Source organism: Carassius carassius, chromosome 17, assembly GCF_963082965.1.
Source record: "Carassius carassius chromosome 17, fCarCar2.1, whole genome shotgun sequence".
NCBI lineage: Eukaryota > Metazoa > Chordata > Actinopteri > Cypriniformes > Cyprinidae > Carassius > Carassius carassius.
In genome coordinates, this window is record NC_081771.1 from 905,322 (window position 1) to 925,000 (window position 19,679).

At 36.6% G+C, this 19,679-nt stretch overlaps 1 protein-coding gene across 2 annotated transcripts in view; it reads right to left on the reverse strand.

The window, feature by feature from the left end:
* Positions 1–1,552: 1,552 nt before the first annotated feature.
* The window catches only part of LOC132160699 (dynactin subunit 2), a 22,453-nt gene continuing 4,326 nt past the window's right edge, over positions 1,553–19,679 (reverse strand). The window contains exons 2-14 of one of the 2 annotated variants that reach the window (XM_059570350.1): positions 18,498–18,578; positions 14,823–14,913; positions 12,375–12,436; positions 12,192–12,290; positions 9,568–9,728; positions 5,336–5,486; positions 5,190–5,255; positions 4,008–4,046; positions 3,713–3,790; positions 2,571–2,642; positions 2,391–2,493; positions 2,214–2,305; positions 1,553–2,025 (exon numbers count right to left, since the gene is read on the reverse strand). In XM_059570350.1, coding sequence (XP_059426333.1) covers positions 1,939–2,025; positions 2,214–2,305; positions 2,391–2,493; positions 2,571–2,642; positions 3,713–3,790; positions 4,008–4,046; positions 5,190–5,255; positions 5,336–5,486; positions 9,568–9,728; positions 12,192–12,290; positions 12,375–12,436; positions 14,823–14,913; positions 18,498–18,578 — 1,182 coding nt within the window. In that variant the 3' untranslated portion in view covers positions 1,553–1,938. Of the gene's footprint in view, positions 2,026–2,213; positions 2,306–2,390; positions 2,494–2,570; positions 2,643–3,712; positions 3,791–4,007; positions 4,047–5,189; positions 5,256–5,335; positions 5,487–9,567; positions 9,729–12,191; positions 12,291–12,374; positions 12,437–14,822; positions 14,920–18,497; positions 18,579–19,679 lie in introns of both variants that reach the window. The other variant, XM_059570351.1, reaches the window with a different exon arrangement.

Below are 19,679 nucleotides of genomic sequence, written 5' to 3' on the forward strand. Positions count from 1 at the left end.
AAAATTACAATAGTTTATTCCTTATTTCATCAATGAATTAATGTTATAAATATTGAATATGTTTAACATCAACTAAGATTATGAAAAGCTTTAGAAATATCATTTATGGTTCATGTCACTGTAGTTAAATAATGTTAAAAGAAATATTGCAATGATTTATCAAGTTTTTTTTTTTTTGTCTGTTGGAATGTTTTAGAAAAGTAAGTCCTACAGGTTTTCCATGCAAGTAAAAAAAAATGCTTTTTGGATCAATATCTTTAACATATAAAAACCTTTGACTAAAGGTTAAGACTAATTAAAATCTAAAAAAAAAAAAAACTACAATAATGTTAAAGTAAAATCTAAAAAAACTACACTAATGTGAAATCTGCACACAAAAAATCTATAAAAAGTAAAATCTACAAAAAAATACAATAATGTAAAAAAGTAAAATCTGCAAAAATTCTTTTTAAAAATTTAAATAAAAAAATATCTACAATGTCTTTAAAATCTAAAAAAACACAATGTAAAATCTGCAAAAAAATCTACAATAATGTATAAAAGTAAAATCTACAGAAAAATTACATTACTGTAAAAAAGTAAAATCTGCAAAAAATACAATAATGTAAAAAGTTCAGAAATATACAAAAAATTCTACAATAATGTTAAAAAAATCAAATCTACAAATAATTCTACAATGTTAAAAAAGATAAAATCTGCAAAAAACTACAATGTAAAAAGTCAAATCTGCAAAAAAATCTACAATAATGTAAAAAAAAGTGAAATCAACAAAAAATTCTACAATAATGTAAAAAGATAAAATCTACAAAAATCTACAATGTTAAAAAAGTCAAATCTACAAATGTTCTACAATGTAAAAAAGTAAAATCTGCAAAAAATTGTACAATCATTTAAAAAAAGTAAAATCTAAAAAACTACAATGTAAAATCTGCAAAAAAATCTACAATAATGTATAAAAAATCTACAAAAAAATTACATTAATGTAAAAAGATCAAATATACAAAAAATTCTACAATGTTAAAAAAGATAAAATATGAAAAAACTACAATGTAAAAAAAGTCAAATCTGCAAAAAAAAATACAATAATGTAAAACTTAAATCTGTAAAAAAATTCTACAATAAAGTATAAAAGTAAAATCAACAAAAAATTCTACAATGTAAAAAAGTTAAATCTACAAACAATTCTTCAATAATGTATAAAAGTAAAATCTACTAAAATTCTACTATGTAAAAAGATAAAATCTACAAAATTCTACAATAATGTAAAAAAAGTAAATCTACAAAAAAATCTACAATAACGTAAAAGTAAAATCTAAGTGTAAAAATATACAAATTTACAAAACAGTAAAATTAAAAAAAAAAAAAAAAAAATGTAAAAATACAAACCCAGAAAACAAAAATCTATGTAAACAATATATATATATATTTTTAAAATCAATCTAATAGTCCTCATTCAATAATGATTGGAAAATGTAACTGAAATGTATAGTGAGGGAACGCCAGGAAAATGAGTGGAATGCTGTGAAGTTTCAAAACAACAACAACATGAAACATTTCTGGAAGCATTTTATTATCCAGAGCGGCTTTTGAAATTCTATATTGGAAAATGATCATAATTTGTGGAATCACACCAGTAATATAATAACAGTTCGAAGCAATCGCTCGTAAGAACGAGATAAAGTGAAGATAAGCCTGTATTTACACACACAGCGCCTCCTCTCCTTCAAAACAAAGTCCGTGTGGATCACGATGGAAAGTGCTTAGAATCAGAACTCTTTCAGACTGGGTTTGAAGGAGAGCATCTGAACGCTGAAGCTTTAGGAGCTTCTGTAGTGTGTACACGTTTGCTCTCGACACTCAGCAGAAAAACTAAAGGGCGGCATGAGAACTAACACACTCCTTCTTCCTTCACTCTCTCCTCTCACAGACCGATGGATTTTATTTGGAGAGTTTCTTCATCCTCTGGTCCAGCGCGGAGAAGTTCTCCTCCACAGACAGCAGGTTCTCCTTCATGGTTTGCTGGACCTGCGAGTGAAGAACAGAACGTTTAAATCTTTCCCCGCCAGCGTTTTCGCAGATTTTCACTAAAATCTAACGTCCCCCACAAAATATAGGAGATGCGTAATAGCGCCCCCTAGCATATAACACCGGAAACACTGAAAATCTGCGTTTGGCGGGGAAAGAGTTAATGCGGGGAGTGTTTGAGGAGAGACCTGCGTGAGCAGAGTGCTGTTGTCCTTCAGAGAGTTGGTGATCATCTGCTGTGTCGTGTCCAGATGGGTCAGCAGCTGCCCAAACTGCATCGCTGCTCCACAAAACAAGACCATAGGTCAATTAAACAAGTGTTTAAACCCTAACGCGAACGTGTGAGTGAAGTGTATTGAGGATACCCTGTTCATGCAGCTCTCTGACGGCCAGCAGTCTCTGCACCAGCTGCGGGAGAGACGTGGCCATCGCATCCCACTTCTGCACCACGTCATACAGCTGAGACACCTGCACACAGAGCAGAGCAGACTCGTCAGTCAGCTCGTTAACTCCACCACTGTCTCTGTGAGGACTGCGGGACGCACCTTGTTCTGGGTCTCGGCATCCTCGATGGAGGCCTTGTGCTTGGCGATTTCATTCATCTTCCCCAGAACGCTCTGAAGAAGAAATGAGAACAAGCACTCAACGGCTCCGTTTAAACACGTCATGCAAAAAAATCATTATCAAAAATAATATTAGATGTGTTGCATTATAACATTTATGCCACTAGATGCGGCGCTGCTGCGTAATTAATTACAAATATTGCATGAAAACAACATCAATGCTGAAAACTGAAACCAAGGTGTACACACAAAACACATTTTCTAAAGAGACATCGATCGTGTCTCAAAAAGAGCCACGTTTAGAAAACCCTGTAAAATATAAGCTCAACTTTTAAAAAACAGGTCTCGATACTTTATCGTGGTTTTTCCATCCAACTGAAAAAATACTGTTTGTGATTGTTTTTGGCCCTTTGTATTAAACTATACTTACCCACATGATGCTGTTTTGTTTATAGTCGTTTAAGCAACTTAATTATAACTTGTTTTTAAACATCATTTTAAACATTATGCACTTCTTTCCCCACAGATAGTCATGTTATCTTATGCTTTGAATAAATGTGCATTATTAATATTTTGCTCGATGCGCCCTCTTGTGGCCTCAAGAGAAGTTGAAAGCTTTTCTTCACCCTAACTGAAATTATGCCTTTTAAATTAGAGTATGAGCAAATTTTTATAATGTTTAAGTAAAAAATTGTGAATTTAGTTTTTTAGCCATTTTGACAGCCCTAGTTGACATTCTCCAAATGGTGCTTTGGGGTGATGCGGAGGAGACAAATTGTTGAATAGTGTCATTATTTTTGTTTCCTTTGTGCACAAAAAGTATTCTCATAGTTTTGTAAAATTACGGTTGAACCCCTGATGTCAGATGGATTATTTTAACAATGTTTCTGAGCCTTGATCTCGTTCGGATCCTTGCTGTCTATGGAGGGTCAGAGAGCTCTCGGAGTTCATCACAAACATCTTAATTTGTGTTCTGAAGATGAATGAAGAAGGTATTACAGGTTTGAAACGACATGAGGTTGAGAAAATTAAAGACAGAATTCTCATTCTTGGGTGAAGTATCCCTTTAACGCCCGACACTGAAGGAACACGCTTCAGACGGCTGGTCGGGGTTCTGGCTTCACCTGTAGTCTGGCTTCCACTTGGTCCAGTGTGGCAGCGTCCAGCGCACCGACCCGTGCCTGCAACAGCTCTATAGTGTCCTGCAGACAGCAACAGACCTGATCACATGACCACAGCCAGCAGTGCAATATTTCATGTGGTACAGAATGATTTTTGTCACATCTGATCTGCTGTGGTTATATTTTTGGTGACTGCATGTTGCATGACTCTTTTAATTTCATCAATGCACCTCTCGGTGTGTAAAGACACTGAATGTTAATACTGATGGTGCTGTTATAGTGACGAGTGTGTGTTTACCATCAGACTGGATCCCTGAACCCCGGCGCTGAGCGGACCCTACACACACACACACACAGACACACACACACACACACACACACACACACACACACACACACACACACAGACAGACAAAACAGAGAGAGAGAGAGAGAGAGAGAGAGAGAGAGAGAGAGAGAGAGAGAGAGAGAGAGAGAGAGAGAGAGAGAGAGAGAGAGAGAGAGATCAGTGAAAAATCTTTTTTTTTTTTTATGCAACAGTTCATTGAATCTTTTTTTTTTTTAAATCTAAAAACAGGCTTTTGTGGCTTGTGTAGTCGGAAACAGTGAAAAAAGGGCGGAAAAACAGCTCACTTTTATACAGATATATGAATTTGGTGCAGATGCGGATAATTATATGAAGATATGCTGATGCTTGTAATCTAAATGAGATCTTTATAACAACAGAGCATAAACTATATACTGACATGAAATTATCTAAATATCATTCATCACTCTACTGTATATCCCCAATAAAAAAAAGCCTCTAAAACTAGCTTGCTTTATTCTATCTGTTTTCTTTTTATTTATTATACAATTTAAAAAAAACCTTGCTACTTGTTATAGCACTTGCATATCATTGCTCCTTTGTTGACTTTGATTGCTTCCATTGCCTTCATTTGTAAGTCGCTTTGAATAAAAGCATCTGCTAAATGACTAAATGTAAATAATATGTCTTAGTAAGTTGAGATGTAAATGATCCGCACATATAACACAGTGATGGAGAGCTGGAGAAATCAAGGCTCCTCAGAAGATGTGAGATGTTCTGGAGGCTTGTGAAGATCATTCCTCCGCTGAGGAACAGTGAAAGTAAAGCTTCTGGAAACAAACGCTCCTCAAAAGATCCTGAGGATCAGATTTGAGACTCTAAAACATGATTGATGGAGAATCAAGTAAAGCTGAGCTGCTTCAGTCCAGGAAGAGTTCATCTGGAGATATTACTGACCTTATTCTGACCTTTACTTGATCACAATCAGGAAAGATTTGACACCAATATAAGCTGGACGCTTGTACAGTTACACAAAGAGTTTGACTAGATAAACACTCTAAACATTCAATCAGACGACAAGAGACATGCATTAGATTGAGAGTGAAACAGCAGTTTTGATCACTCAGAGCACTAGCAATCATCAGCAGTGCTAGTAAACATTGTCTCACGCACCTGTTTCTCTGAGCCGGATCCCAGCGCTGTCTCCAGTTCGGCCAGCCGTCTCTCCAGCTCTGCAACCTGCGGTCACACAAAGAACGTCTGCGTCAGCCACAGCCACAGGAAGTGACATCACACTGGGTGTTTCATAAAGGCCGTACTTTAGCAGACTCTGTGAACTTTTCTTGCTCCGGTCGGCTGTGGAGCTCGTAGAGAATCACTCCATCTGGTCCTTTGGGTGCCGCGGTCTTGCTTTCTGCCCCCGCTGTGCTCCTCACGCCCCGGGCCACTTCCAGCTGAGTCAACAACCGCCTGCGACACACAGAACACTCCGCTTCGTCAGAGAGATCTAGGGTATACTCTTTACCATGACTGTTTTTTAGCTCCTTTTTGCTATTTAGTTTTTTTCTTATGCAATTTAAAAAAGAAGAAGAAAAAAAACAACTCGTCCAGCACACTTCTTTATAAGGCTGGGCAACATTTGCAAAATTTTATCTCTCTATTTATATTAAACAAATAAAGTGAATGTAAGCATGTAGGCATATGTTCAAAAAAAGGCTTAAAATCACATTACATTGTAACATTGTAATCTAAAAACAAAGAAACTATTTAAATGCAAAAAAAAAAACTTATGATTGGTTGAACTCTTCATCTTTTGAATACTTGTCTTGAATTCTGCGTGTGGACAGAGGCATCACTAGATTTTTGCGTAGTTTAAAGTGACTAATCGTACCAGCGTACTTCAAGGTCAAAATGTGTAGCCGCTACGCAGACTTTATAACGCAACTGTGAGTTTATATCACGCAATTCTGACTTTATGACACGCAACTGTGTTTATATCACGCAATTCTGACTTTATGACACGCAACTGTGAGTTTATATCACGCAATTCTGAATTTATAATGAAACTGCGAGTTTATGTCACACAATTCTGACTTTATGACACGCAACTACGGGTTTGTATCACGCAATTCTGACTTTATAACACGCAACTACGAGTTTATATCACGCAATTCTGACTTTATGACACGCAACTGCGGGTTTGTATCACGCAATTCTGACTTTATAACACGCAACTACGAGTTTATATCACGCAATTCTGACTTTATAACAAGCAACCGAGTTTGTATCACGCAATTCTGACTTTATAACACGCAACTGCGAGTTTATATCACGCAATTCTGACTTTATAACAAGCAACTGCGAGTTTGTATCACGCAATTCTGACTTTATAACACGCAACTGCGAGTTTATATCACGCAATTCTGACTTTATAACAAGCAACTGCGAGTTTGTATCACGCAATTCTGACTTTGACACACAACTGCGAGTTTATATCACGCAATTCTGACTTTATAACACGCAACTGCGAGTTTATATCACGCAATTCTGACTTTATAACAAGCAACTGCGAGTTTATATCACGCAATTCTGACTTTATAACACGCAACTGCGAGTTTATATCACGCAATTCTGACTTTATAACAAGCAACTGCGAGTTTATATCACGCAATTCTGACTTTATAACAAGCAACTGCGAGTTTATATCACGCAATTCTGACTTTATAACACGCAACTGCGAGTTTATATCACGCAATTCTGACTTTATAACACGCAACTGCGAGTTTATATCACGCAATTCTGACTTTATAACAAGCAACTGCGAGTTTGTATCACGCAATTCTGACTTTATAACACGCAACTGCGAGTTTATATCACGCAATTCTGACTTTATAACAAGCAACTGCGAGTTTGTATCACGCAATTCTGACTTTGACACACAACTGCGAGTTTATATCACGCAATTCTGACTTTATAACACGCAACTGCGAGTTTATATCACGCAATTCTGACTTTATAACAAGCAACTGCGAGTTTATATCACGCAATTCTGACTTTATAACACGCAACTGCGAGTTTATATCACGCAATTCTGACTTTATAACAAGCAACTGCGAGTTTATATCACGCAATTCTGACTTTATAACAAGCAACTGCGAGTTTATATCACGCAATTCTGACTTTATAACACGCAACTGCGAGTTTATATCACGCAATTCTGACTTTATAACAAGCAACTGCGAGTTTGAATCACGCAATTCTGACTTTATAACACGCAACTGCGAGTTTATATCACGCAATTCTGACTTTATAACAAGCAACTGCGAGTTTATATCATGCATTCTGACTTTATAACACGCAACTGCAAGTTTATATCACGCAATTCTGACTTTATAACAAGCAACTGCGAGTTTATATCACGCAATTCTGACTTTATAACAAGCAACTGCGAGTTTATATCACGCAATTCTGACTTTATAACACGCAACTGCGAGTTTATATCACGCAATTCTGACTTTATAACACGCAACTGCGAGTTTATATCACGCAATTCTGACTTTATAACAAGCAACTGCGAGTTTATATCACGCAATTCTGACTTTATAACAAGCAACTGCGAGTTTATATCACGCAATTCTGACTTTATAACACGCAACTGCGAGTTTATATCACGCAATTCTGACTTTATAACAAGCAACTGCGAGTTTATATCACGCAATTCTGACTTTATAACAAGCAACTGCGAGTTTATATCACGCAATTCTGACTTTATAACACGCAACTGCGAGTTTATATCACGCAATTCTGACTTTATAACAAGCAACTGCGAGTTTATATCACGCAATTCTGACTTTATAACAAGCAACTGCGAGTTTATATCACGCAATTCTGACTTTATAACACGCAACTGCGAGTTTATATCACGCAATTCTGACTTTATAACAAGCAACTGCGAGTTTATATCACGCAATTCTGACTTTATAACAAGCAACTGCGAGTTTATATCACGCAATTCTGACTTTATAACACGCAACTGCGAGTTTATATCACGCAAATCTGACTTTATAACAAGCAACTGCGAGTTTATATCACGCAATTCTGACTTTATAACAAGCAACTGCGAGTTTATATCACGCAATTCTGACTTTATAACACGCAACTGCGAGTTTATATCACGCAATTCTGACTTTATAACAAGCAACTGCGAGTTTATATCACGCAATTCTGACTTTATAACAAGCAACTGCGAGTTTATATCACGCAATTCTGACTTTATAACACGCAACTGCGAGTTTATATCACGCAATTCTGACTTTATAACACGCAACTGCGAGTTTATATCACGCAAATCTGACTTTATAACACGCAACTGCGAGTTTATATCACGCAATTCTGACTTTATAACACGCAACTGCGAGTTTATATCACGCAATTCTGACTTTATAACACGCAACTGCGAGTTTATATCACGCAATTCTGACTTTATAACAAGCAACTGCGAGTTTATATCACGCAATTCTGACTTTATAACAAGCAACTGCGAGTTTATATCACGCAATTCTGACTTTATAACACGCAACTGCGAGTTTATATCACGCAATTCTGACTTTATAACAAGCAACTGCGAGTTTATATCACGCAATTCTGACTTTATAACAAGCAACTGCGAGTTTATATCACGCAATTCTGACTTTATAACACGCAACTGTGAGTTTATATCACGCAATTCTGACTTTATAACAAGCAACTGCGAGTTTATATCACGCAAATCTGACTTTATGACACACAACTGCGAGTTTATATCACGCAATTCTGACTTTATGGCACGCAACTGCGAGTTTATATCACGCAATTTTGACTTTGACACGCAACTGCGAGTTTATATCATGCAATTCTGACTTTATAACAAGCAACTGCAAGTTTATATCACGCAACTGCGAGTTTATATCATGCAATTTTGACTTTGACACGCAACTGCGAGTTTATATCACGCAATTCTGACTTTATAACAAGCAACTGCGAGTTTATATCACGCAATTCTGACTTTATAACACGCAACTGCGAGTTTATATCACGCGATTCTGACTTTGACATGCAACTGAGTTTATATCACGCAATTCTGACTTTATAACATGCAATTCTGACTTTGACACGCAACTGCAAGTTTATATAACACAATTCTGACTTTATAACACGCAATTCTGACTTTGACACGCAACTGCAAGTTTATATCACGCAATTCTGACTTTATAACACGCAATTCTGACTTTGACACGCAACTGCTAGTTTATGTCACGCAAATCTGACTTTATAACACGCAACTGCGAGTTTATATCACACAATTCTGACTTTATAACACACAATTTAGTTTGTAGTAATTTAAATTTTAGTAATAAACAAAAACTAAAAAGCACAGGACTAAGAATAAATTCAAAACAACTGACTCTACTTCACACTCATCTGAGAGCAGATGCATCATGTTCTGTGTTGTATTTGTAGCTCAGGAAGTCTAAATGCATCTCCGACCATCTGAAGCAGAAGTCTGACTCACTTGGCGAGCGCTCCGTCGGGGTCGGTGAGGTTGATGTGAGCGTTGGGTCCGAGCACAGAGTCCAGATGAGCTGAAACGAGCTGCTGTTTGAGCTGCGCCGCCTGCTGAGCCAAAGCCACCGGAGTCAGACGCTCCTCCGAGCTGCTCTCTTTAGTCGTGACCTGCATGAAAACATAGTTAAACCAAAATGTGTTCAGAGTCAGAATGTATCCTTGGTGCCAATACAGGATGGCTGCCTCCGTGACGTGCTCTGCAGTTGTTTTTATGTTTTTGTTAGTTTGTCCTGTCTTTAGTTATATTTCTGCAATCAGTTTCACCAGGGACGAATTGCTGGACATTCGGCAACACACATCTCCCGGTATATCACCGGTTTTCGACTATTCTGATGTTTTACTGGACATTCTTGTCGGCGGAGCGGCTGCGCTGATCACACGCTTCAAGAGGACGCACAGACGGGGAAAAAGAGCTGGTGCGCTCGTGAGACTCAGAAAACACGGATTTCGAAAGCCGTTGCCTAGCATCGATCTGGCAAATCTCTGCTCTCTACCCAACAAAACGGACGAACTGCTTCTCTCTCTCTCTCTCGCGCGCTCTCTCTCTCTCTCGCGCGCGCTCTCTCTCTCTCTCTCTCGCGCGCGCTCTCTCTCTCTCGCGATCTCCAAACACATCTCCAATCAAGCACTCTCACCATTCACACCTCCTGCATCCCCCTCTCCCCCACACCTGCAATTCAGATCAGCGAGGATTCGGTGCGCCAGGTCTTCCGGAATCAGAAAAGGAAAAAAGCAGCAGGCCCAGATTGTGTTACACCAGCCTGTCTGAAATCCTGTGCTGACCAGCTGGCCCCCATCTTCACACAGATCTTCAACAGATCGCTGGAGCTGTGCGAAGTCCCTTCATGCTTCAAACGCTCCACCATCATCCCCATCCCAAAGAAATCCAAAATTACAGGACTAAATGACTACAGGCCTGTGGCTCTAACATCTGTAGTCATGAAGTCATTTGAAAAACTGGTGCTGGCCCACCTGAAGGACATCACTGGACCCTTGCTAGATTCTCTTCAGTTTGCCTACAGAGCAAACAGGTCTGTGGACGATGCAGTAAACATCGGACTGCATTATGTTCTGCAACACCTAGACAGACCGGGGACTTATGTGAGGATCCTGTTTGTGGACTTCAGCTCGGCCTTTAACACGATCATCCCAAACCTCCTCCTGCCCAAACTAACTCAGCTCTCCGTGCCCACCTCCATCTGTCAGTGGATCAACAGCTTCCTGACAGACAGGCAGCAGCTAGTGAGGGTGGGAAAATACACATCCAGCACCCGTACAATCAGCACCGGAGCTCCCCAGGGCTGCGTTCTCTCCCCACTTCTCTTCTCCCTGTACACTAATGATTGCACATCTAAGGACCCCTCTGTCAAGCTCCTGAAGTTTGCAGACGACACCATACTCATTGGCCTCATTCAGGACGGTGACGAGTCTGCTTACAGACAGGAGGTTAAAGAGCTGGCTGTCTGGTGCAGTCTCAACAACCTGGAGCTTAACACGCTCAAAACAGAGGAGATGATTGTGGACTTCAGGAGAAACCCCCCTGCACTCCCCGCACTCACCATCATGAACAGCACTGTGACTGCAGTGGAGTCATTCAGGGTCCTGGGCACCACTATCTCTCAGGACCTGAAGTGGGACATTCACATTGACTCCACTGTGAAAAAGGCCCAGCAGAGGTTGTACTTCCTTCACCAGCTGAGGAAGTTTAACCTGCCACAGGATCTGCTGAAACAGTTCTACTCCACCATCATTGAATCCATCCTCTGCACTTCAGTAACTGTCTGGTTCAGTACCAGACTGTCCTGTACATACATAATGCTCATTGTAATATACCTGCCATACATTGTCAATTTGTATATTTTCGTTCTTTACCAGCTATTTGTATATATATATATATATATTTTTTGTGTTTTTTGTTCTGTCACTGTCATTATGTTGCACTGCGGTGCTTCTGTCACGAAAACAAATTCCTCGTATGTGTGAACATACATGGCAATAAAGCTCATTCTGATTCTGGTTGTGATTCTGACAAATCCAAAATACAGTACAAATGGTAAAATATTATTAAAATAAAAAAAAACTTTTTTTTTTTTATGAATATATATTTTAAAATATAATTTATTCCAGTGATTCAAAGCTGAAATTTCAGCAGACATTTTTCCCACAAAATCCTTTTTATAAAATGTATTTAAATGTATATATATTTTTTTAATTAATGATAAAAGTTTGATATATTCAGACAATATTCACCATTTAAATGACTTAAAACTGTACATATTTGATCTGAATGACTTAAAAAGGTGCTTTTCTTCATTTAGAAGAACCACAATAGAAAACAGATGAATAAAAAGTTTAAAAGAACAGCATTTATTTGAAATAGAAATCGTTTGCAACATTATAAAAGTCTTAATTGTCACTTTTGACCCATTTAATGAATCCTTGCTGAGAAAAAAAAAAAAATCGTAAAAAAAAAAAAAGACAATATTACTTATCACGCAGATGGTGAGAGTACATGAGTTCACGACTAACTGAAAGAGAAGCAGATGCTTCACTGGGATGTTTAGTTCTGACCTGAATCTGTTCCACATCCTGGCAGAGCTCGTGAATCTCATTAACCAGTCGCTGATATTTCTGCTGAGGAGTTTCCTTCACGCCACAACCCTCAGCTAACTGCAGGACCAGAGGAAATAAATCAGGACAAACGCTGAGAGACTCCATAAAACTGAACAAATCATGAACGAGCAAATCACTCACAAGCTCAAACTCTCCAGACTCGTAGCCCACCCTGCGACTCTTACTGATGCGGTCCGAGAAATCTGTGCAAGCACACACACACACACACAGAGAGAGAGAGAGAGAGAGAGAGAGAGAGAGAGTTAGACAAGCAAAACCAGACCCAACTTCACAGTAGGGTTATTATTGCTAACCAAAACTAAAACCATAAAGACACTTTTATTACTTGAATCAAAATAATTTTTTTATAATTTTATTAAATTTTTTATTCTTAAAACTTAAAATAATAAAAATACAATTTTAAAATAAATAAAAAAATACAAATTAATAAAAAAATATATATAAAAGCATAGTGTTGGGCGATATGGTCATTTTTCAAATCGTCATATCGTCAGCCGTGAGATCGACGATACACGATATTATCGAGCATGTGTGGAGCAAGAGAGAGACTCTCTGTTCTTGTCATAGCATAACTATTTGGTGTTTTAAAACTTGCAGGTGCCCGAGAGAGAGCCTATGGAATCACCAATAATCCAAAAAAAATATACTTTAAAACATACTGATAAACTAACGTTAAATATAAAAATACTGTATTTAAAACAGCTAGTTCATATATAGTCGGACCCAGCTGTCATATCGCGCGTCCTGTGACAAATCTGCTGCATCTGCGCACAGAAGTTATCAGTCTAAATGTTCTGCATATTCAGTCAACGGTGAAAATCAATAGTAGATTCCAACATTTGAACACTAATATTGGACATAAACTCGTTAAATATAAAGTATTTAAAACAGGTAAGTTCATATATTTAGAGTAAAGTTGAATTGAACTGATGCATCAGTCATACAGCGCTCCGGACCGTGCGCCTCATGACGAGCTCGACGCACTGCCACAGAAACAAGAATGAGATGCAGTCTAACATAACTGTGACATTAAACTCAGTTAGTGAGGACTCGTTTAATATAGTGCACATATATAGGCCATTCAGTTTACTTGTTAAAGTGCAATGAAACACCTTATATCTGCAGACGATGTACCTCTGTTTGTGGATGGAGACTTTGTAACGCCCAAAACTCTGTATTTTGCATGCATCACATTATAGTGCGGTGTGCATGAAAATAATAAAAAGGCTGCAGAGCGAACTTATCATCCATAGTGGTTCTCACGTAGTCCTTATACGTCATCACCACATAGTGTGCATTGTAAGTTAAGTGATCAATCTTTAAGAGAAGGACTAAGTGAGATCTACCATGGATGATAAGTTCGCTCTGCCGCCTTGTTATTATTTTGTCTTTACTTTACTTGTTACGCCAAGAAAGAGTTAATATCTCATGTCTGAGAGGAGCGCGTTGCCATGTATCAGCCATTAAATTTGTGGGACACCAACTCCTCATTTTCTATCACTTTCATTTCATGGATTTAACGAGTTATCAGAGTCAAAGCGTTATAACTCCTTCTGCGACAGGCTCTAATCCTCTTTTGCGTGCACGCGCTGTGTGTGTGTGTGTGTGTGTGTGTGTGAAATGCGGTGCTGAATTAAAATAGCAGGGCAGTTTGATAGCTGAATAATAATAAACTGCCTAATAAAAATAAAAATAGTAGTTATTATTATTATTATTATAATCTAATATATTAATAGGAAAATGAGCCTAATATTGTCTTGATAATCGACAGAGAAATCTCCTTCTGTCGATATCTCTGACTATCGTCGATACACGATACTATCGTCTATCAGCACAACCCTATAAAAGCATCTTAATGATACTAAAGCAAAACTGTGAGATAGATCTGTAAACTTAAAATTATTAACGTCAAGACAAATTATAAACTAATAATTTATTAAAAGTGTAGATGACTCACATTAGTAGAGTAACATTAAAGAATCATAAAGTTTTTTTTTCAGTGAGTAAGACATTAGTGAGTAAAACTAAAACAATAAAAAAAATTTTGTTACTTGAAATAATATATTTTTTTCTGAAATAAAATTTAAAAAAAAAAAATTAAACATTTTATTTCAGACAGTTGCCAAAACAACCATTTTAATTTATTTCAAATAAATTACTATAACTGAAACAACTAAAATACAACTAATACAAATCTATATATAAATATTTGTAAAAAATAAAAAATGTAACAAAATTACTTAAACTTTAAAATTAGTCCTGTCAAACAATTAAATATAAAAGCATATAAAATAAAAGTTTTGTTTACATAATATATGTGTGTGTGTGTTCTGTGTATGTTTATTATGTATATATGAACACTTGCATGTGTATTTATATATGCATAATAAATATACCCAGCACACAAACATCTATTACATAAACAAAAACTTTAAAAACAATTAATCATTTGACAGCACTAATTGAGAAAATACATGAAAGTCTTTATTCAAATTTGAATAAAATCCATAATATTTACTCAGTTATACTAAAACAAGTGTTTGGTTTATGAGAAACGCCTCTCCTCACCCAAACCCTTGGCGCTGACGTGTTTGTCTTTGAACTTGTCGTAAGCAGCGTTGGGATTGACGACGATCCGCTCCACGCTGTCACTACACAACTCCTCCTGCGAGACGAGACGGAAACCAATCATGAGAAGAAACACACACACGATGCACATGTAGCAATGAAACCAACAGATCTGGACGCCTCACTGATTATAAAGGAGGCACTTTCAGAAGCTCTGATTGGCTGAATCTTTGAGGCAGTTAGGCCCCTCCCACAGAAGGCCACACCCATCCAACGCTCTCCATTGACTTTACTGCAATAACCATCTCCAAGAATCGGCTAAAAACACATCTCTTCCATTTTATTTTTTAAAAATCCTAGTTTTTTGGGGGCCGACAGTTTATAAAAACGTAGTTATGTTTTTTTTATCTTGTTTGCTGTACACCTCGTCACACAGTAGCTTTTAGACATTGTTTTGGTTTGAGTTACAAGTCAGAAATGACGATGCGGCAGCTTCCTGCAATACAAAGTCAATGGAGAGGGTTGGATTCGTGGCTTTCCGATTATGGCACGTGTCGCTTGGTACTGATTTAAGATTGACGTGTGTGAGAACACGTCAGTCCAGCTAAGGTTTGCACAGAACTGATGCAATCCCTCAGAAATAACCACCATGCATTTATTCTGTCAAACACACACATCGATGGGAAAATAAATGATAGGATAGTGTCTAATAAGCTCAAGTCATCTAAAATACAGCCGTAAACTCATAACATATATGCTAGACTCTGCAAAGCTCAATATTAGTGTGCTGTGAATGTTATGAATTAGTTTCTTACTGGACCTTGTGTCTCTATTCCCTTCTTTAGTGTAAATGTGATTCAGCAAACACCACTAAAGCTTTGTTATGAGGGGAAACTGTACACTATGAATCTGTGTGTCTAGTGTAGCCATTACGCTGGAGAAACACACACACACACACACACACACACACACTAACTGATGAACACAAGCGTACAGTGAACTCACACAACATTTGGACACTTGTCTGCTTTAATTGTCCAGGACTGTCAGCGTTTAGAGCACTTACAGGACAGTAAATGTACAGACTTTTTCATGTCAGAGCATCGAGATTGAGTTGAGGACATGACAGCACACTAGAGATGATGCTGAAGCATTACAAAACAAACACTAATAGAGCTACATTTTAGATTATAACGTTCCTGTCCAATGCTTCAGGAGGGCTACATGCTTCAGTTTATAATAGTCTGCACTTGTGATTTTGAGAGCACTGGCCCATCAGTGTGTAAATACTAGCATGCTATACTAATATGCAGTTTTTATCTAATAATTTTTAAATATAACATGTTAATAAACAACAATAATAAATATATTAATTAATAATTAATATATAAATGTCTACAAAATATTATTATATGATATATTATTTGACATTTCATGTATAAAAATGTTTTATTATATTATTTAATATTTTAATTTAACATTATTTTGTATATTACGTAGTCTAATGAAAATAATTTTGTGCAACAATTAACATTTATGGAGCATTTTACCACTGGACAGTATTTCTGCCAGCACTCAGTTTTTTTTTGTTTTGTTTTATTTTTTCAAACTGAAGGACAAGTTGAAATCATTTTCTGTGATAATAACTGACATCAATGTGCCAGACGCATGTGAGTTCACAGACGCTCATGCACAGCTAAAGATCAGACTCTGATTGGTTTAGAGGAATCACTGGGTGTTAAAGAGGGAATCAGAAACTCTTACCAGCTCCTTTGGTCCTCAAAGACAGTTAGAGCAAAAGAGAAAGAGAAAAACAGAAGATAGTGAGGAAGAGAAAGAGCGAGAGAGATATTAATGTAGTTATCATATGACATGCACAACAGGAGCTGGAGGGAGAGGAGAACAGAGCGCTGTGTTGTGAGATTGCTTGTTTATTTCATCAGAGTCTGTTAATTAGAGCCGCAGGCCTCTGTTTCTACAGCTGATACTGAATAAGGCCTGTGCACAACTACATCTGATCGTGTTATTAATGTGAAACCGCTCACAGGTCGTAGCTAATGTGATCTCCAGCTACAAGAAAGATTATCCAGAGCTTCACACAAAATAATGCTGTTCTGCGGCGAGAGCAGATGTTAGTCTACAGCTTGTGACACAGACTTCATCACTTCAGCAATAAGAAGGAAAAGAGGATTGATGGAGCATCCAGATCAGAGCAGAGAAACAGCTGGAGGAACACACATACAGAGACTGAAGGCAATTCAACCAGAACCATCATGTGGACAAATTCTGCATTTTAATTCAAAATAAATATTTATATTGGGAGTTTTGGGTCACTTGGGATTCGGAAGCACACTTGTGTTGAAACACATTATAAAACCTTATAAAACCAGCTCTTCTTGAAAGATAAGCATCTTACAGTACAAAAAAAAAATTGTATATATATATATATATATATATATACAGTACAGACCAGAAGTTTGGACACACAAAAGGTGGCTACTTTCAAGAACCTACAATATGACATTTTCAGTTGTTTCACACTTTTTTGTTATGTATATAATTCCATATATAATTCCACATGTGATAATTCATAGTTTTGATGCCTTCAGTGTGAATCTACAATTTCCATAGTCATGAAAATAAAGAAAACTCTTTGAATGAGAAGGTGTGTCCAAACTTTTGGTCTGTACTGTATATATATATGTGAGTGTGGATTTGTGTATATAGATCTTTGTGTATGTATTTATTTATTTATTTATATATTTATATTAACATTGAAAAGTTATTATTACAAATAAAAAATCATATTACATTAAATAAAAATAAATGAAGGCAACCACCAATATTCATATTGTTTAACAGCTGCGTAGTAAAAAATATATTTATAATTATATAATATTATTTTAGGTTAATAATCACCTGTGTTATTCAGTGTAACTGAGATACAACTAGTTTTTTTAATTTTGAGTTAATTTATTTTTTGTATTTTACATTTTCATCTTTTTTTTAAGATTTAAAAAAAATATATTATGGTTTTGTGAATTTCAGTAGTTATTGTTTTTTTTTCAATACATTTTTCAATATACAGTTTTTTTATTTCAGTTTCAGTTTTAGTTTATTTTAGCACATCAAATTAAACTGAATGAGGGGAAATGTTGGTGAAAAAAAAAAAAAAAAAAAATATATATTTTTTTTTTTTTTTTTTTTTAATATTTATTCTATTTTAAGTAACAAAAATGTTTTCTATGTTTTTAGCTTTAATTAACTATAATAGCCTTTACATTCACAACAATTTCAACTAACTTATTCAGCCATACAAACGTACAGTAAAACTAGTGCCTTTTAAATCACAATTTTCATCAGAAAAATCCCTTGTGTTTTTTCTCACAAACTATGCAGCCCTAGAACGAAGTAAAACACATAAACACACACAACACATTTCTGCCAAACTGTCAAATTTACCACCATTTGTTCCTTAAAACACACTCCACATCCTTCCTCAGGTCTTTAGTGTTAAAACTTAAAGTTTACAAATGAACATTCGAAAGGCAGGAAGATGTAAACACATTGCACTAATCAGCATTCAGAGTGGGTCAGAAAGTGATGGTGGGTTAATGAATGAGGAAGGAAAGAATAATTAGCTCAAATATGAGTCACACACACACACACACACACAGAGATACTCACCGACTCAAACTGCGCCTGATCATCCTCGGGCAGATCACTCGTCTCATAGACATCAGGCTCATTGGAGGCCTGGGAGGAAGTGATGTCATTACAATTACATTATGCCATGTCAATAAAATATGAGAACAATACTACACAACTGACATAAAAGCTCAAATGAAAACAGATACATATTTATAAATGTATAACTGTACCTTCTCATCACACGTCTTTATCTAAATTTTTTCTCTATTTTTCCAGTTTAAATGTCTAGAGATTCTTAAATCAAGATACAATTACCTCAGATGCAAATTAACTAAATAAGAAAACTTGTCTAATGAGAAACTGATCAAAATGAAGTGAGAAAATAAGAAATATCTGCCAATGATATTTGTTCTCATCTAGCATAAACTCTTCATTTTGTTATATTTTTCAAGAATTTACATTTGTTTCTCAAGCAAGTGTGTCTTGATTTAAGGATGTTTAGATGTTTGCATTTGAAAACAAAAACACTGAGAAAGATATTTGTTTTTTACAGCGCATGCAACATGACATGACTTTATTAATGTAACATTTTCTGCTCTGATTTAAAACCTTTTTAAGACTCACAGAAAAAATGTGTGTATATATATGTGTGTGTGAGTTAGTGAGTGTGTGTGTGTGTACGTGTGTGTGTGTGTGTGTACGTGTGTGTTAGTGAGTGTGTGAGTTAGTGAGTGTGTGAGTTAGTGAGTGTGTGAGTTAGTGAGTGTGTGAGTTTGTGTGTGCTAGTGAGTGTGTGTGTGTGCGTGTGCTAATGAGTGTGTTTGTTAGTGAGTGTATGTTAGTGAGTGTGTGTGTTAGTGAGTGTGTGTGTGTGTGTGTGTGAGTGAGTGAGTGAGTGTGTGTGTGTGTGTGTGTGTGTGTATGTGTGCTAGTGAGTGTGTTTGTGCTAGTGTGTGAGTGAGTGAGTGAGTGTGTGTGTGAGTGTGAGTGTGTGCTAGTTAGTGAGTTAGTGAGTGTGTGTGTGTTAGTGAGTGTTACTGAGTGAGTGTGTGAGTGTGTCAGTGTGTGTGTGTGTGTTTGTGAGTGAGTGTATGTGTGCTAGTGAGTGAGTTAATGAGTGTGTGTGTACTAGTGTGTGAGTGAGTGAGTGAGTGAGTGAGTGAGTGTGTAAGAGTGTTAGTGAGTGAGTGTATGTGTGTGCTAGTT